Source organism: Salmo salar, chromosome 07 (genome assembly GCF_965601325.2).
Source record: "Salmo salar chromosome 07, fSalSal1, whole genome shotgun sequence".
NCBI classification, from domain to species: domain Eukaryota; kingdom Metazoa; phylum Chordata; class Actinopteri; order Salmoniformes; family Salmonidae; genus Salmo; species Salmo salar.
Window position 1 is genome coordinate 60,609,843 of NC_138297.1, and position 16,022 is coordinate 60,625,864.

The 16,022-nt window shown below is 43.3% G+C and overlaps 1 protein-coding gene across 2 annotated transcripts; it reads right to left on the bottom strand.

Annotated features, from left to right (window-relative positions):
- Window positions 1–2,036: 2,036 nt before the first annotated feature.
- On the bottom strand, window positions 2,037–14,909 carry LOC106609789 (uncharacterized). Of its 2 annotated transcripts, XM_014208806.3 has the most exons (19): window positions 14,814–14,909; window positions 14,653–14,711; window positions 14,397–14,460; window positions 14,138–14,295; window positions 13,910–13,974; window positions 13,716–13,809; window positions 13,204–13,476; window positions 12,611–12,904; window positions 11,922–12,173; window positions 11,026–11,346; window positions 9,084–9,169; window positions 8,686–8,905; window positions 8,186–8,347; window positions 7,745–7,935; window positions 7,422–7,573; window positions 6,946–7,203; window positions 6,395–6,548; window positions 5,701–5,833; window positions 2,037–2,445 (listed from the first exon to the last, which is right to left on the bottom strand). In XM_014208806.3, coding segments are annotated over exons 1-19 (3,063 nt in total). In that variant the 5' UTR covers window positions 14,816–14,909; the 3' UTR covers window positions 2,037–2,320. The 2 variants fall into 2 exon arrangements, with proteins under 2 accessions (XP_014064281.3, XP_082833928.1); XM_082977802.1 differs by lacking the exon at window positions 14,814–14,909 and having other exon boundaries at window positions 14,653–14,807.
- Between the last annotated feature and the right edge of the window lie 1,113 nt (window positions 14,910–16,022).

The following is a 16,022-nucleotide window of genomic DNA, read 5'->3' on the forward strand; positions in this document are numbered from 1 at the left end:
GCCTAGAGCGTTGGGCCAGTAACCGAAAGGTTGCTGGATCGAATCCCCGAGCTGACAAGGTAAACATCTGTCTTCCTAGGCCTTCATTTTAAATAATTACTTGTTCTTAGCTGACTTGCCTAGTTAAATTACAACAATTTATAATAAACACCCTTATCACTACATTATATAAATAACAATTTATTTGTGTATTTCATGTGCAGGTGGCATGGTAATGTTGGGTTGCGTCAATTCAATCTGGTATCAGAACAGAATTTAACACTAGGCTACTGAATATATTTTCAGCTGTTTATTAATATAATTAGTCAAGCAGAATAAATGGTAAATGCAATCTTCGTATATACGGGTTCACTGTAACACCTCGCAGGGCAAACAGAGAACTGAGTGACACATCCTTTGCTTTTCATTAAATACTCTGACAGAGATAGTTCCCGCTCACTGCTGGCCTGTCAGAGGGAGGATGAGCGTGGTTTAAACTTACTCATCCTATCGTTGGCGTGCAGGCTGGTCCCAGCCTCTAGACGCATCTTTGTTGCCAAGCATAGTTGTCTTCTAGTTTATCTTCATGTGTGTACCCCAGAGTCAGACACCCAAGGACAGTGCCTGTTTTTATACTACAGTTAGGACAGTTTCTGCTTTTGTGCTACAGCTATCTTCCATTCTACCAGCCCCTCCCGTACACCTGTCCTTGAGCGGCCCCACAACCAGGCATTGTGTGTGTGTGTGTGTCACGAGTCTACTCAGCCTACACTCCTACTAGCCAGCAACCCTCCAGTTAGTCATGTCTATTATATTGTAGCGACCCGCACAGACAGTTGTGGGTTATGTGTTAGGCTATTAGTGGGTTGTGTCGTACTTACCAGTGTTCGCGGGGTCATGCCAATCAACCTGCTATCTGCCAATCACGGGAATGCCTGGAATGTTCTGATACCGGGCAGCCTGGTGGTTGGCGGAGTGGCGTGGAGGGGGGTTGGGCAGGGGGATGGAGCATTGGAAGTTAAGACCGGGTTTAGCCATTGTTCTCTCTCTTACGTCTGGGCTTCACAAGAGAAGGTCACGGTTGGTTTGTAGTGTACCTTTCATTTATTTGGCGTGGGCTACGGCCAAACAGTAGCCTGTGTTAAGTTGGGTTAATAAACCGTCCATTCGTTAACTCCATCCTCTGTCTGGACAATTGTTCCTTCATGATCTAGTCAGGTCATTACAATATGTTGCTCAACCTATGCTAATACAATATAAACCTCTTAGTGCATTAGAGTCCGTTCATACTTAATGCTAGATAGCAACTTCCTTAACTGCATATTTATTGGAGTTGCGGCAGTGCGCCTCTGCTAAACGAATATAGGGGAAACACTTCAGTATAATTCATTAAATTGGCAAAAATATAATCCAACAATTTCAAAGATTTTACCGAGTTAGTTCATTTAAGGAAATCAGTCAATTGAAATAAATAAATTAGACCCCTTATCTATGGATTTCACATGACTGGGTAGGGGTGCAGCCATGCCTTGGAGGGCATAGGCCCAATCATCATGAGTTTTTCCCCACAGGCATTATTAGACAGAAATACTTCCCAGCTCGGTATGGTCTACACTTGTATTCGGCGCATGTGACGAATACAATTTGATTTGATGTCGGAGTGTTGCAGTGTGCCCCTGGCTATCAGTAAAAATATATATTTTTTAAAAGTGCCGTTGGGTTAATAAGGAATTTAAATTATTTATACTTGTACATTTTGGCAATTACATCTACTTTTGATACTTAAGTATATTTTAAAGCAAATACTTTTAGACTTTTACTCAAGTAGTATTTCACTGGGTGACTTTCACTTGAGTCATTTTCTATAAAATGTATCTCTACTTTTCCTCAAGTATGACAATTAGGTACTTTTTCCACCACGGCACACCGTTCAGGTGGATGTATTATCTTGGCAATGGAGAAGTGCTCACTAACAGGGACATACACACATTTGTACACAGCATTTGAGAGAAATAAGCTTTGTGTGTATGGACAATGTGATTTTTTTTATTTCACCTCTTGAAACATGGGACCAACAGTTTACATGTTACATTTATATTTTGGTTCAGTGTAGTTAGTCATTTGATATATTGGTAAGTGGTTTGGGTGTGCCCGTCACAATTTGTCGACTGAGGTAGCCTACCACCAACAGCATTAGTAGCCACCGTACACCAACTGGTGGCATTTAATGTTAATCGTTCATTTTGGCAATATTTACTTAGTGAAGACATCTGCACAAAATATATTTAATGAATCCCTGATAATACTCAGGACAAGAGGAAAAAGATGTGGTTCCAAGTGTTTATTGAAGCCTTGCTCTCTCATAATAATTCATTATAGCCTTTGTTGCGCTCACACCAAGCATCGTCAACATCAAGACACCCATGGTTCCTCCCACGATGTAGATCATTGTCAAAGCCTCATTCCCTGCAAGGAAACAGACACATACTGAATTATAGCTACACTTTGTAAGGGTGATGTGTATGCTTCCATACAGCCGTCACGCCTTAAGCTAGCGTAAAACAGAGGCAGCAATTTTTTAAATAACCTTTAAAATGTTGATACATCCTTACATTTTCAACTTGGAACTTGCCGGGTCTTCTCAACTCCCATCTCTACTTGCTGGTGAAACGTTGGAATTTAGAAAATGCTCCGTTATCCGTAATGGAACAGGATACCTTTTGCATCTCTGATATTTTAAGTAGAAATTGTGCACCAATATTTAAATTTTAAAAGACGAAGTTCCCATTAATATTGACCACATGGAAAATGTAAGTAAATCTGATTTCTAATAAAAATAATTGCTATTGCAAAAATTCAGCTTTTTGACATGCCCCTTCTAGGAAGATTTTACCCGACTTAGGACCAACATTTTGCCAAGTTATTTTTGCTGCTTTGACAAAGTAATTTCTGAAGAGTTATTTGTTTCATGTGATTAGTGATACATTAAAACTTGTCCCTCATTTTAAGGTCAAACCTGTTATGTGAATTGAACTCACGTTTTAATATGATGAAACTACTCCATTTAAAAAAAAAAAAATTCAAAAGACATCTTGCTCTTCCTCCCGGGGAAGGACTGCCCGTTCCATGATCTCGCCATCACGGTTGACAACTCCCTTGTGTCCTCCTCCCAGAGTGCTAAGAACCTTGGCGTGATCCTGGACAACACCCTGTCGTTCTCCACTAACATCAAGTCGGTGACCCGATCCTGTAGGTTCATGCTCTACAACATTCGCAGAGTACGACCCTGCCTCACACAGGAAGCGGCGCGGGTCCTAATCCAGGCACTTGTCATCTCCCGTCTAGATTACTGCAACTCGCTGTTGGCTGGGCTCCCTGCCTGTGCCATTAAACCCCTACAACTCATCCAGAAAGCCGCAGCCCGTCTGGTGTTCAACCTTCCCAAGTTCTCTCACGTCACCCCGCTCCTCCGCTCTCTCCACTGGCTTCCAGTTGAAGCTCGCATCTGCTACAAGACCATGGTGATTGCCTACGGAGCTGTGAAGGGAACGGCACCTCCATACCTTCAGGCTCTGATCAGGCCCTACACCCAAACAAGGGCACTGCGTTCATCCACCTCTGGCCTGCTCGCCTCCCTACCTCTGAGGAAGCACAGTTCCCGCTCAGCCCAGTCAAAACTGTTCGCTGCTCTGGCACCCCAATGGTGGAACAAGCTCCCTCACGACGCCAGGACAGCGGAGTCAATCACCACCTTCCGGAGACACCTGAAACCCCACCTCTTCAAGGAATACCTGGGATAGGATAAAGTAATCCTTCTAACCCCCCCCCTTAAAAGATTTAGATGCACTATTGTAAAGTGGTTGTTCCACTGGATATCATAAGGTGAATGCACCAATTTGTAAGTCGCTCTGGATAAGAGCATCTGCTAAATGACTTAAATGTAGTGTAAATGTAATGTAGTCAAATCATAATGTAAAAGCTGGTTCTACTCTTTTTGGCCATTTTCTGGTGTTTCGTGGGGGAAAACTGAGCGGGTTGAGCATAACATGTTAATAACCTGTTAGCCATATACAGGCTAGAAATGTTTTATCGGTTACAATTTTTTGTTGTTGTAAAGCTTGCATTCAATTGTCCCTCCCTGTTGCATACAAACTTCCATCCCCCTGTCACGAGGATTTAGGGCTGATTTAAGATGAAATCGTCAACCCTGTTACTTTAATTGGCACTTAAAATTATTATAGTCAGTGCCTATTATTTAACCTTGATGAGGGAAAAAAATAAGTATTATGTTGAACATGTGTTTGTTATGACAAAATCAGGTGAAAGAAAAAAAAAAAGTTAACACCCAAAAGGGACATTTCCTGGAACGACCCAACAATTATACACAATCTTAGTCATCTCTCATTGACTGGGACAGGCGGGTGTCAGTCAAAGCGATGCCATTTACAAAATAGCCGCCAACACTCTACTCAGCAAACTGGATGCAGTCTAGGACAGTGCCATCCGTTTCATCATCAAAGCCCCATATACTACCCACCACTGGCCCTCGCTACATATTCGTCGCCAGACCCACTGGCTCCAGGCCATCTATAAGTCTTTGCTAGGTAAAGCTCCGCCTTCTCAGCACACTGGTCACCATAACATCCGCCCGTAGCACGCGCTCCAGCAGGTATATCTCACTAGTCATCCCCAAAGCCAACACCCCCTTTGGCCACCTTTCCTTCCAGTTCTCTGCTGTCAATGACTGGAACAAACTGCAAAAATATATATATATTTTTTTTAAACATTTAAAAAGAAATATATAAATAAATATTTTTTTTAAAAAGTTGGACATCTCCCTCACTAACTTTAAGCATCAGCTATCTGAGCAGCTAACCGATCGCTGCAGCTGTACACAGACCATCTATAAATAGCCCATCCAACTACCTACCTTATCCCCATATTGTTTTTATTTACTTTTTTTGCTCTTTTGCACACCAGTATTTATACTTGCACATTATCATCATCTGCACATCTATCACTCCAGTGTTAATTTGCTAAATTGTAATTACTTCACTATGGCCTATTTATTGCCTTACCTCCTTAGCCATTTGCACACACTGTATATAGACTTTTTCCTATTGTGTTATTGACTGTACGTTTTACACATGGTATAAACACTGTTGTTGTTTGGGTCGCACTGCTTTTCTTTATCTTGGCTAGGTCGCAGTTGTAAACGAGAACTTGTTCTCAACTGGCCTACCTGGTTAAATAAATGTGAAATAAAAACGCAACGCTTGATTTCTGAGTTGCGGTCATGACATGAAACTTCGGCGTGGACACCTAAGTGTCTCGATCGATCTGGAAGATCGGAAACAGACAATATGGCGGCGTTAGATCACCTCATTGAGCAAAAATGTATTTCATTTTATTAACGGAGCATTTTCTAAGTTCCAACGCTCCACGACAGCAGTTGAATACACCGTTCCAATTATGGAAGTATCGCCATGTAACAGTTTGTTGAAAAATTGCTGCTAGTGCTTTACACGAGTTAAGGTGTAACGGCTGCATGGAAGCATTCATATATCACTGATACAAACTGAATTGGTATCCAAGACATCATTTGGGGCATCCCCAGATACCATAGGCCTGTTCAAGAATGTTACAGAAGTTTCAGAAATAAATGTATAGATTAAAACGATATCGGCAACGCTCAAAACGTTTCACATCACACCAACTCACAGTTGGAGAGTTTGGTCCCTGGTGCCGCCTCGGGGATGACCATCAGTGGTCCTGCAGACACGACCACAGCTACTTTGATGTATGGATCCCATTTAGCTGTTGATCTCTTTGAAAGTCTCTGGGTGGTACAGTTCTACAGAGAATCATAGGAAAAGATGTTTAAAAAAAATGATCACCAAGTTACTAACAAAATGTGCATAACTGTTTGTTCGATCAATACAGATTTGTTTGTTGAGCAAAGCTGAATATCAGCTTTAAAAAGATGCACTATGCAGAAATCTCCACCATTTCCTGGTTGCTAAAATTCTAGTTTGCCTAATTTCAGTTTGTGACTAAACAAGTAAGTATAGTGTAAGAATCATTATACCATCTAAACTGCTGTGAAATATATTTTCCACAACCCAAAATACTGTATTTTCAGCCGTTGGAAGCTGGTGTACAAAAAATAAAGATAGACGCAAAAATGAAACTTATGAATGGAAAGCATAGAAATAGCTCATATAGAAAGATCTACCGCTTCTTAGAGACTTACTTTCAATTAAAATGACTACTCTATAAACACATTTCTATGTGTATTTGTAAGGTTTAATACATATGTCCTAATCATTCTTACCATTTTTAAATTGAACTGTATCTACTAAGACTTCCAAAATATTTATAATGGCAAATAGACTTGAACTTGTTAAAAATGTACCGTAGTACAGTCCTCATCGTGACTGCATATCCGGGCCAGGCAGTGCATGTAGATGGGTAACTCCTTGGGCATAGTGAACATGTGAATGGAGAATCTGCTCCTCTGTGACACACCGTTCACAGAGAGCCAATGAAAGGTGCTGTCAACAGGGCAGCTGAGGATGAGAGAATAGGGCATGACCCTGGATTTTCAAGACTTAAAAAAAGCAGTTTGGGGTCATGCCCAGTAGGTTTGAAACAGAAGATAACGTTTGAAAACCTGGAGGTACCATCTTGTCCAAAAACAATAATATTTTATACCTCAACAAAATAACCCTATACTCTAATAACCTATCCCCCTCCCCATCACATAATGCCTCTACATGACATTTTATATTGTTCAATTGAACGCAGCCCAGAGTTTAGAATACCATATTTCACACCGGGGTCATATTCACTAGAAATTAAACAGAAGAAAATTGACTAAAACAGGAGAAGCTACCTGAACTTCTTAAATAACAAACTCTTGTTTTTTGCGTGCACAAATGAATATGACCCAGGACAGTAACCCACCCATCTAGAAGAAAGAAGCCTTTGGTTTCGTCCTGTGGATCCGGGCTCTCTGTGGCCCAGCAGGAAATCACTTCTAGCAGGACCTCCGAGGCGAACGTGTTGTTTGTCAGGAGGGCCACCTCGAAGAAGAGTACGTCGCTGAGGTGGAGGGCGATGGAGTCTCTGTAGCCGTAGGAGAAGGAGTCGTCGCTGTACATGGTCATGCCCAGCCCCAGCTCATGGGAGGAGTTGTACTCCACCACAGAGTGGGAGGTGATCCTGGAGGGGTAGAGAGGGGATTGGTCAAAACACAGTTTTATGACTCTGATCCATTGTATGAATCAAAAGACTACTTGTACATTTCAAAAGGTACCGGTAATATTCCCTCCATTTGCAAGCCTTGCCCTTGCCAGGCTACAGGACCAGTTTTTCCTTGTAGTTCACATAATCAGGAACATCTCCTGGCCCCAGAATTACTCCGATCTGTCTTTTCTTACCACTCCATATCTACGTTTATCTGGGTGTTGCGGACATAGTTCCGGGGGTAGATGCACTTCCAGATAACCTTGAGATCTCGTCGTGTGATGGTCCGCTCTTTGCTCAAGGTCACTGTCAGAGTGTTCCGGAACTCGATGTGTGTTCTGTTCACCTGGACACACACAAGCATACGCATGCACAAACACACAATCCCATTTAATCCACAGAGTGCTGTGCACAATGGCATAATCACATTACATTAGTGCTTGGCAGGTATCCAGTGTGACCTGTTGTATAGATCCCATTATAACCCCTTTGCACATCTGAATGCATGGTCACTCACCAACCGTATCGTTCCACACTGCGAGGGTTTGCGCAACACGCGGAAGTGGTAGAGCGTCTCGCTCTCCTCGATGGCGCAACGGCCTTCATTCAAGACAACCATCACGTCGCCACCGAAGTAGCCAATCAGGAAGGCTTTGGCGATACCGCCGGCCATCGATCTATCCAGGCACTGGGTGAACATCCCCTTTTCTTTACCCCCAAAAGGAATCAGCGTTGTATTCATTAGGCACAGAACGGAAGAACGGAAGAAACCAGACTAAAAAGGAGGGACTGCCGGAACTTCTCCAATAAAAATGCTTGTTTTCCATTGCAACACATTTAAAACATTTTCAGTTGTGTGCCCTATTGAACATGACCCATCAGTGAACAGGAGTGGTGTAGAGAATACAAAAAAGGTACACCAACAGACATATTGCACGATAACAAGCAGCTAACTGACCATAACAGACAGGATGTGAGGCAGGGGTAGGAGGGGGAACGAAGGCAGGCCCGACATCATAGAAGCCATGTTGACACACACAGGTGTAGGAGTTCAGAGTGTTGACGCACAAAGAGTTGGCGTCACACCTGTTCAGGTCAGGGGTCGCACACTCATCTGGGTCTGTCCAAAAGGGAGGGTAAAGTTATCCCTATGCACTGCTCATGGGTCAGTTTGGCATTTCCCCCACTAATGGTTAAGGTTAGAATTGGGAGAGGGGAAGCTGACTTCACCCTGGAGCGTAAAAAAAACATCAGCAGCATTCTCTGTAATGCACAGAGGGTACATTATTTCAGTGATAGTGTGCCAAGCAATGTACAAACTGCACATTTGGGACAGGTAACCGCCTAGGTAAGCAAGAATTATAGTTTTAAATTTGTGTGATGCATTCAAAGACATGAAATGTTGATAGAAATCTGACAATACTCCACGTGATGCTGTTGTTGGTGGTTCTCTCTTACCATCCCAGTAGATGATCCCATCCTTGACTGTGATATTGGGCGGCTGGAGGGACTGGATATGGTCCAGTTGCTCGCCAGGTGGTAGCGGTAAGTCTGCATCGGTTATGGAAGCATCAAAGCCTTGAAAGGTAATCTTAGTTTTGGATTCGCCTTCCAGCTCCTTGAATGCAACCAACTCCACCCTGGTCTTAATCGGGTACTCTTTCAAAAGCTCCTCCAGCTACAGACATGAAGAAATGTCAGTGAGAGGGAGGCCAGGGTTGTGTTCATAAGGCCACACGACAGAAAACTTGATTAAACATATTACAAAAAATAAAAATTAACGTTTGTCGTCAAGTCCAAGTAGTCCCTCTCGGTTTCAGTCAGTTTTATTCCATTTGGTGCCCAAAGACACTCACTAGTTTTTCGTAGATGCGCTTCAGCTCAGACCAGGGCTCAGTCTTTGGGTCCAACACCATTAACCAAGGCACAACGAAGGCTAGAACTGAGAAAGCAAAACGTCACTTCATAAGTAATAGCATAACAATGCACGAGAAGACAATTAACAAAGCACTAGTTTAAAGAAAATGCTACCTGATCATATCAAGTGCATGTAGAATAGCAAATCTGTTCCTGCAACAACATTCAGTTCTACTCCTTAACATACCCAACAATATAAACAACATCTGGCGTACGTTCAGTAGGCAAACGTTGTGGAACACTGGGGATCGAAATGTCGTGAATAGAGATTACGTGCTTCCTTACTCTATGTTTGATACATGCATATACACTACCAGTCAAAAGCTTGGACACATTCAAGGGTTTTTCTTTATATTTACTATTTTCTACATCTTAGAATAGTGAAGAAATCAAAACTATGAAATAACACATATGGAATCATGTAGTAACCAAACAAGTGTTAAACATATCAAAATATATTTTAGATTCTTCAAAGTAGCCACCCTTTGCCTTGACAGCTTTACACTCTCTTGGCATTCTCTCAACCAGCTTCACGAGGTTGTCACCTGGAATGCATATCAATTAACAGGTGTGCCTGAAGTTAATTTGTGGAATTTCTTTCCTTCTTAATGCGTTTGAGCCAATCAGTTGTGTTGTGACAAGGTAGGGGTGGTATACAGAAGATAGTCTTTTACCAAATAGGGCTGAGTCCATATTATGGCAAGAATAGCTCAAATAAGCAAAGAGACAACAGTCCAACATTACTTCAAGAGATGAAGGTCAATCAATGTGAAAAATGTCAAGAACTTTGAAAGTTCCTTCAAGTGCAGTTGCAAAAACTGCTAAAAAGTGCTATGAAACTAGCTCTCATGACGACGGCCACAGAAGATGAATACCTAGAGTTACCTCTGCTGCAGAGGATAAGTTCATTATAGTTACCAGCCTCAGAAATTGCATCCCAAATAAATGTGTCAGAGTTCAAGTAACAGACATCTCAACATCAACTGTTCAGAGGAGACTGCGTGAGTCAGGCCTTCATGGTCGAATTGCTGCAAAGAAACCACCAATAAGAAGAATACTTGCTTGGGGCAAGAAACACGAGCAATGGACATTAAACTGATGGAAATCTGTCCTTTGGTCTGATGAGTCCAAATTTGAGATTTTTGGTTCCAACCACCGTGTCTTTGTGAGACGCAAAGTAGGTGAACGTATGATCTCCGCATGTGTGATTCCCACCGTGAAGCATGGAGGTGGTGTGATGGTGCTTTGCTGGTGACACTGTCAGAATTTAGGCACACTTAGCAAAGCATGGCTACCACAGCATTCTGCAGCGAGACACTATCCCATCTGGTTTGCGCTTAGTGGGACTATCATTTGTTTTTCAACAGGGCAATGACCCAAAACACCTCCAGGCTGTATAAGGGCTATTTGACCAAGGAGGAGAGTGGTGGAGTGACGCATCAGACAACCTGGCCTCCACAATCACCGACTCAACCCAATTGAGATGGTTTGGGATGAGTTGGACCACAGAGTGAAGGAAAAGCAGCCAACAAGTGCTCAGCAAATGTGGGAAGACTGTTGGAAAAGCATTCCAGGTGACTACCTCATGAAGTTGGTTGAGAGAATGCGAAGAGTGTGCAAAGCTGTCATCAAGGCAAAGGGTGGCTACTTTGAAGAATTTCAAATATATTTTATATATTTAAATAGTTTTTGGTTACTACATGATTCCATGTGTTATTTCATAGTTTTGATGTCTTCACTATTATTCTACAATGTAGAAAATAGTAAAACATTAAGTAAAACCCTTGAATGAGTAGGTGTGTCCAAACCTTTGACTGGTACTGTATTTATGATCATTCCACAACGTTGTGCCCTACTGAACACAGCCCAGATGACACCAACCTTGGTCTTCATTCGGCTTCAGGGTGGACGCCACCGGCAGCACGTGAGCGTTGACGGAAACGTCGACTCCATCGAAACACACCAGGGCCGGGTCAGCGCTCCACTCGCCGTCACACTCTTCCCACACGTCCAGGGCATAGCGTGCACCCTCAATGAGCCCCGGGAGGCGGAGCAAAGGCTCCATCAGCCGGCCTTGCTGGATGGTCGAGCCGTTGTCATAAGACAGCTGGTACTGAAAGGCCACGCCCTGTCCGGTACCACCAATCCACAGCGCCGTAGAGTCCTCAGGGCGGTAGCGCAGTTCTGATACACCTCTAGGTCCTAGGAGAGAGAAGACAGGAGTAGGGTGAAGTTCACCCTAGATGCTGATCTTGGGTCAGTTTAGCATTTCCCCTCTGATGGTTAAAGTTAGGATTGGGGGAAGGGAATCAGATCCTAGATCTGTGCCTAGGGGAAACTTCACCACTGAGCAGAGAGAGGAGAAAGCAGAGACCCCCACCCAACATGGCAGATACAGGCTGTTGTAGTGGTCTTCAATACAAGTTCTATAGACCCCACAGCGTGGGCAAGCTTTTGTTCCAACCCAGTACTGCTGCCATACGGTGTTTACTAAACTAATCATCAATCAGGTGTTGGATTAGTGTTGGATTGGAACAAAAGCATGCACATCTAAGCATGTGACTGCACTTTCTTTAATCACCAATCAAGCTGATTAAATAAACAATTTAATTTAAATAAACAATTTAATCAAGCTGATTAACCCATTAATATTTCTCTCCATTCAATCCCCCACTAAATTAATCTCCAACCGAGTCAAAAATAAACATGAGAGCTACCCAAACATTTATCCCGCAACCGCTCAACATGAGCCTCAAGGTCTGGACTCCGTAGTTTACCTGTGCGAGTGTGTACGGTCTTGGAGCTCATGACCACGCTGTCTCCGCATAGCGCCTCTACTCTGGCAGAGTACTGGCTGCAGGGCAGCAGGCTGGCCACCGTGTGGCTGGTGAGCAGGGTGGTGTAGTGGAGCGCCCCCTGGTGGTAGATCCTGAACACGGAGATAGAAGAAGTGTTCCTCACCACCCAGCTCAGGGTGTAGTTGTCCGGCCCTGAGGAGGTCTGCCAAAGGTTCTCGATTTCTGAGTGGACTAAAGAGAGGGCCGATAGTCACTTCCAGAAGTGTCCACCGTAAGCAAAGTAGGAAAAAGGCAACTGAAGATTGTGTGAAAACAGTGCCTTGGATGAACAGATGTCATGGGTTTACTTTGGCTGCATATCAATAGAAGTGACTTCCTCTTTTCTCCTTCCCCTCATGTGCAATTATCAGAGAACTCTGTTAGAATAGGTGAACGCACCGGCCCTACCTCCTCAGAACACACCGGCCCTACCTCCTCAGAACACACCGGCCCTACCTCCTCAGAACACACCGGCCCTACCTCCTCAGAACACACCGGCCCTACCTCCTCAGAACACACCGGCCCTACCTCCTCAGATTTGCGCATATAAAGGGAAGGAGACAAGGAGGGAAAGAAACTTAAGACTATTGACACTCAGCCTAGCAAAGCATCAACTAGGTGGATCTTACCAGTATTCCCGTTGATGAGGACCATTCTGCTGTGGCGAGCCTCCGTTCCCGCCTGGCACACCGTCTGCAGGCCAAACTTCACCCTGCTACAGGGTGGCAGGTCAGACTGAGAGAACACAAAGGTGTCCAGTGTGTGCCTGAAGGACCTCTCCTCCAGGACATGGTTGGTGCCATTGAGGTAGAGGACCGTGACAAGGAAGAAGGAGAACTTGCGGTTGTCGGGACAGTCCCAGGACACCGTGACACTGCTGCTGTTCCACAACGTCACCTGGAAATGTCTTGGGACTTCTGGGTCTGGATATGAATATAAATTATACAGCAAAATGTAACAAACAAATTAATTACTTCATAAATATCAATACAACACAGTGCTGCTCATATCAGTACCGAGCTCATGGGACAGGACATAAGTTATTTTCCTCAAATCTATACTTTATATCAACAAAAAGGCCTGTAAATAACACTTTGAAACTTTAAGATTGGTGCGATTACACAGGGTGACAACAACTAGAGAGCTACCAAGGGTGTATTCACTAGGAACCAGTGTATTAGTTTTGCTACAGTGTGCACTAATGAATACACCCCAACTGTACCTGTGATAGTGGAGAGACAGGTAAGCGAGTGGCTGCCTGCCATCTCCACACAGGCAGCATAGGAACTGCAGGATTCCAGGGCTGTGAAGCGGTAGTGGTTGGAGTGGGTACTGTCCACACTAAGGGCAGCGTAGGCCTTCATCTCAGAGTGGTATAGGGACACAGAATGGACGGGGACAGGGGCAGTCGGGGACTGCATCTTCTCTTTCCAGGACACCAGTAACATGGAGGTACTCCTGGACTCCAGCGTCAAGGGGTAGCGCACGGTGTGACCTAGGAGAGGAGATGGGAGTCATGACAACATTTATGACCTGCACACCACTGGTATAGTGGGCATATTCCCAGATCGTCACCTGAATTCTGTCTCCATCTTGATTTCAGTTTTGCTCTCACTCCCTTTTGAGTCGCTCTCTCATGTCTGTCTGCCTTTCTGACGATCCATCTGTGTCTGTCTACCTACCTTCATCTCTCTCCTTCCCTCTCTCTCTCGAACAAAGATGTAACAACGTTACCGAGCATGAGGATGAAGTCTGGGTCCTGATAGAGGTACAGAGTGCTGTTTTCACACGCAAACACCTCATTGGTGGAGAACAACTCCAGGGCTTCCTAAGAGCGATAACATGAGAATGGACAAACATTAAAAGGGACATTATGGTGACACCAGATAAGAGGAGAATGTCATCACTTATATTACAGGTCTACCCACCAGAGTGCTATTGATGGGCTGTTGGTCAGGTTTATGTATACTTCTGAACTCAATGGAATGTGACCCTTCAAGTGAAGAAAAAAAAATTATACTGTAGAATGATCTAATGAACGCCAATGGTAATCTCAGAATCCCAGAACTAAAATAATGCATAATTTGTTTAGATCAATGGATACAGGACAGTGTTTGTACTTAAGTCTTAACAATGAGCGGAAGACCTATACTTACCTGGGAAGATGGAGAAAATCCACTTCCGAACCATGACACCATATTGAAGTGTCAATTTGTGCTCCACAGTAGTGGCAACTGTCAAAGATGAAAATGTGTCCTCTCTCCAAATGGATTTCAATTTGGTGGCGTTCAACCATAAATGTCCTTCTGACCAACTGTAGAGAATCAAAGTGAACAAAACACAGGTATAAGTTAGTGCAAAGTGCATGGTTCAGAAGTTTGGCGTGATTATGTGTTTATTTAATACTGGACTTACCTGCCAAACAAGGAATTGTTGCTTATTTTCCAACATATGGAGAAAGTAAAACTACTGCAGCTTCCTGCAGATTGTAAGAAGCTAACGTTACATGTCACAATTAACTCATGAAAATCAACCAAACCCCGCGTCCCGGGAGGAAAATAAGCTAAATACATGTTTGTGTGTAACTCATAATTGATGTGGAAACAGCATAGCCACTCAGTATCAATTACAAACACAACAATAACGCACTTAGCACGCACAGGCTACTTACCGAGAGATATCGTGTGAGGTACAAGAATGAACAATATAAATGGAAACGCGAAACAGGTCCTGCAAAAGGAAAATCGGTGTTCTTTATCAATAATCATAGCCACCTTAATTCACCATTCAATTAATAATACAAGAACGAAATTAAGCATTTTTTAAGCCTACATGTTTCTTGCGACTGTTATTTTGGGCTCAGGTATGGATAAGCGTGATTGAGTTCACGAAAACAAACGACTGACCTGACGTCATCGACTAATAATGATTGACAGGTGTAGGTCAATCTGATTGGGCCCACTGTCTTGGTGCAGGTTTGATCACAAATTATTTGCACAATATCATGTATTATGATGATTAAGAAATTAGAAAATAGAGAGAGCTGGTAGTGTCAATGATCAGATAAATTGTGATGAACTTTCATATCTTTTGTGGAATATTGATTTCAAGCAACATGGTAGACTCATGCCAATTTTGTTCCAAATAATTAGGTTTACTATTTGGAGGGAGGCTATGAATTAAATCAAATCAAATGTTATTAGTCACGTGCCAAATACAACAGGTGTAGACCTTACAGTGAAATGCTTACTTACAAGCCCCCAACCAACAATGCAGTTTAAAAAATATGAAGAAGAATAAGAAATAAAAGGAACAAGTAAATAAAGAGCAGCAGTAAAATAACAATAGCGAGACTATATACAGGGGGTACCGTTACAAAGTCAATGTGCAGGGGCATCGGTTAGTCGAGGTAATATGTACATGTAGGTAGAGTTATTAAAGTGACTATGCATAGATGATAACAGAGAGTAGCAGCGGCATAAAAGAGGGGGTGGGCAATGCAAATAGTCTGGGTAGCCATTTGATTAGATGTTCAGGAGTCTTATGGATTGGGGGTAGAATCTGTTTAGAAGCCTCTTGGACCTCTGACACAGCCTGGTATAGAGGTTCTGGATGGCAGGAAGCTTAGCCCCAGTGATGTACTGGGCCGTACGCACTACCCTCTGTAGCGCCTTACGGTCAGATGCCGAACAGTTGCCATACCAGGCGGTGATGCAACCAGTCAGGATGCTCTCGATTGTGCAGCTGTAGAACCTTTTGAGGATCTGAGGACCCATGCCAAATCTTTTCAGTCCCCTGAGGGGGAATAGGTTTTTTCCTGCCCTGTTCACGACTGTCTTGGTGTGCTTGGACCATGTTAGTTTGTTGGTGATTTCAATCTGCTCCACTACAGCCCCGTCGAGGAGAATATCAATGTGCAAAGGGCAAGAATGTTAGCCTTCCGAAGTCTGTATGTCATTTCAATTTTATTTTTGATTAACCACATGTACAAAGACAAATGATGCATTCATAACCAGTTGGAAACTCGGAACATAAAATAAA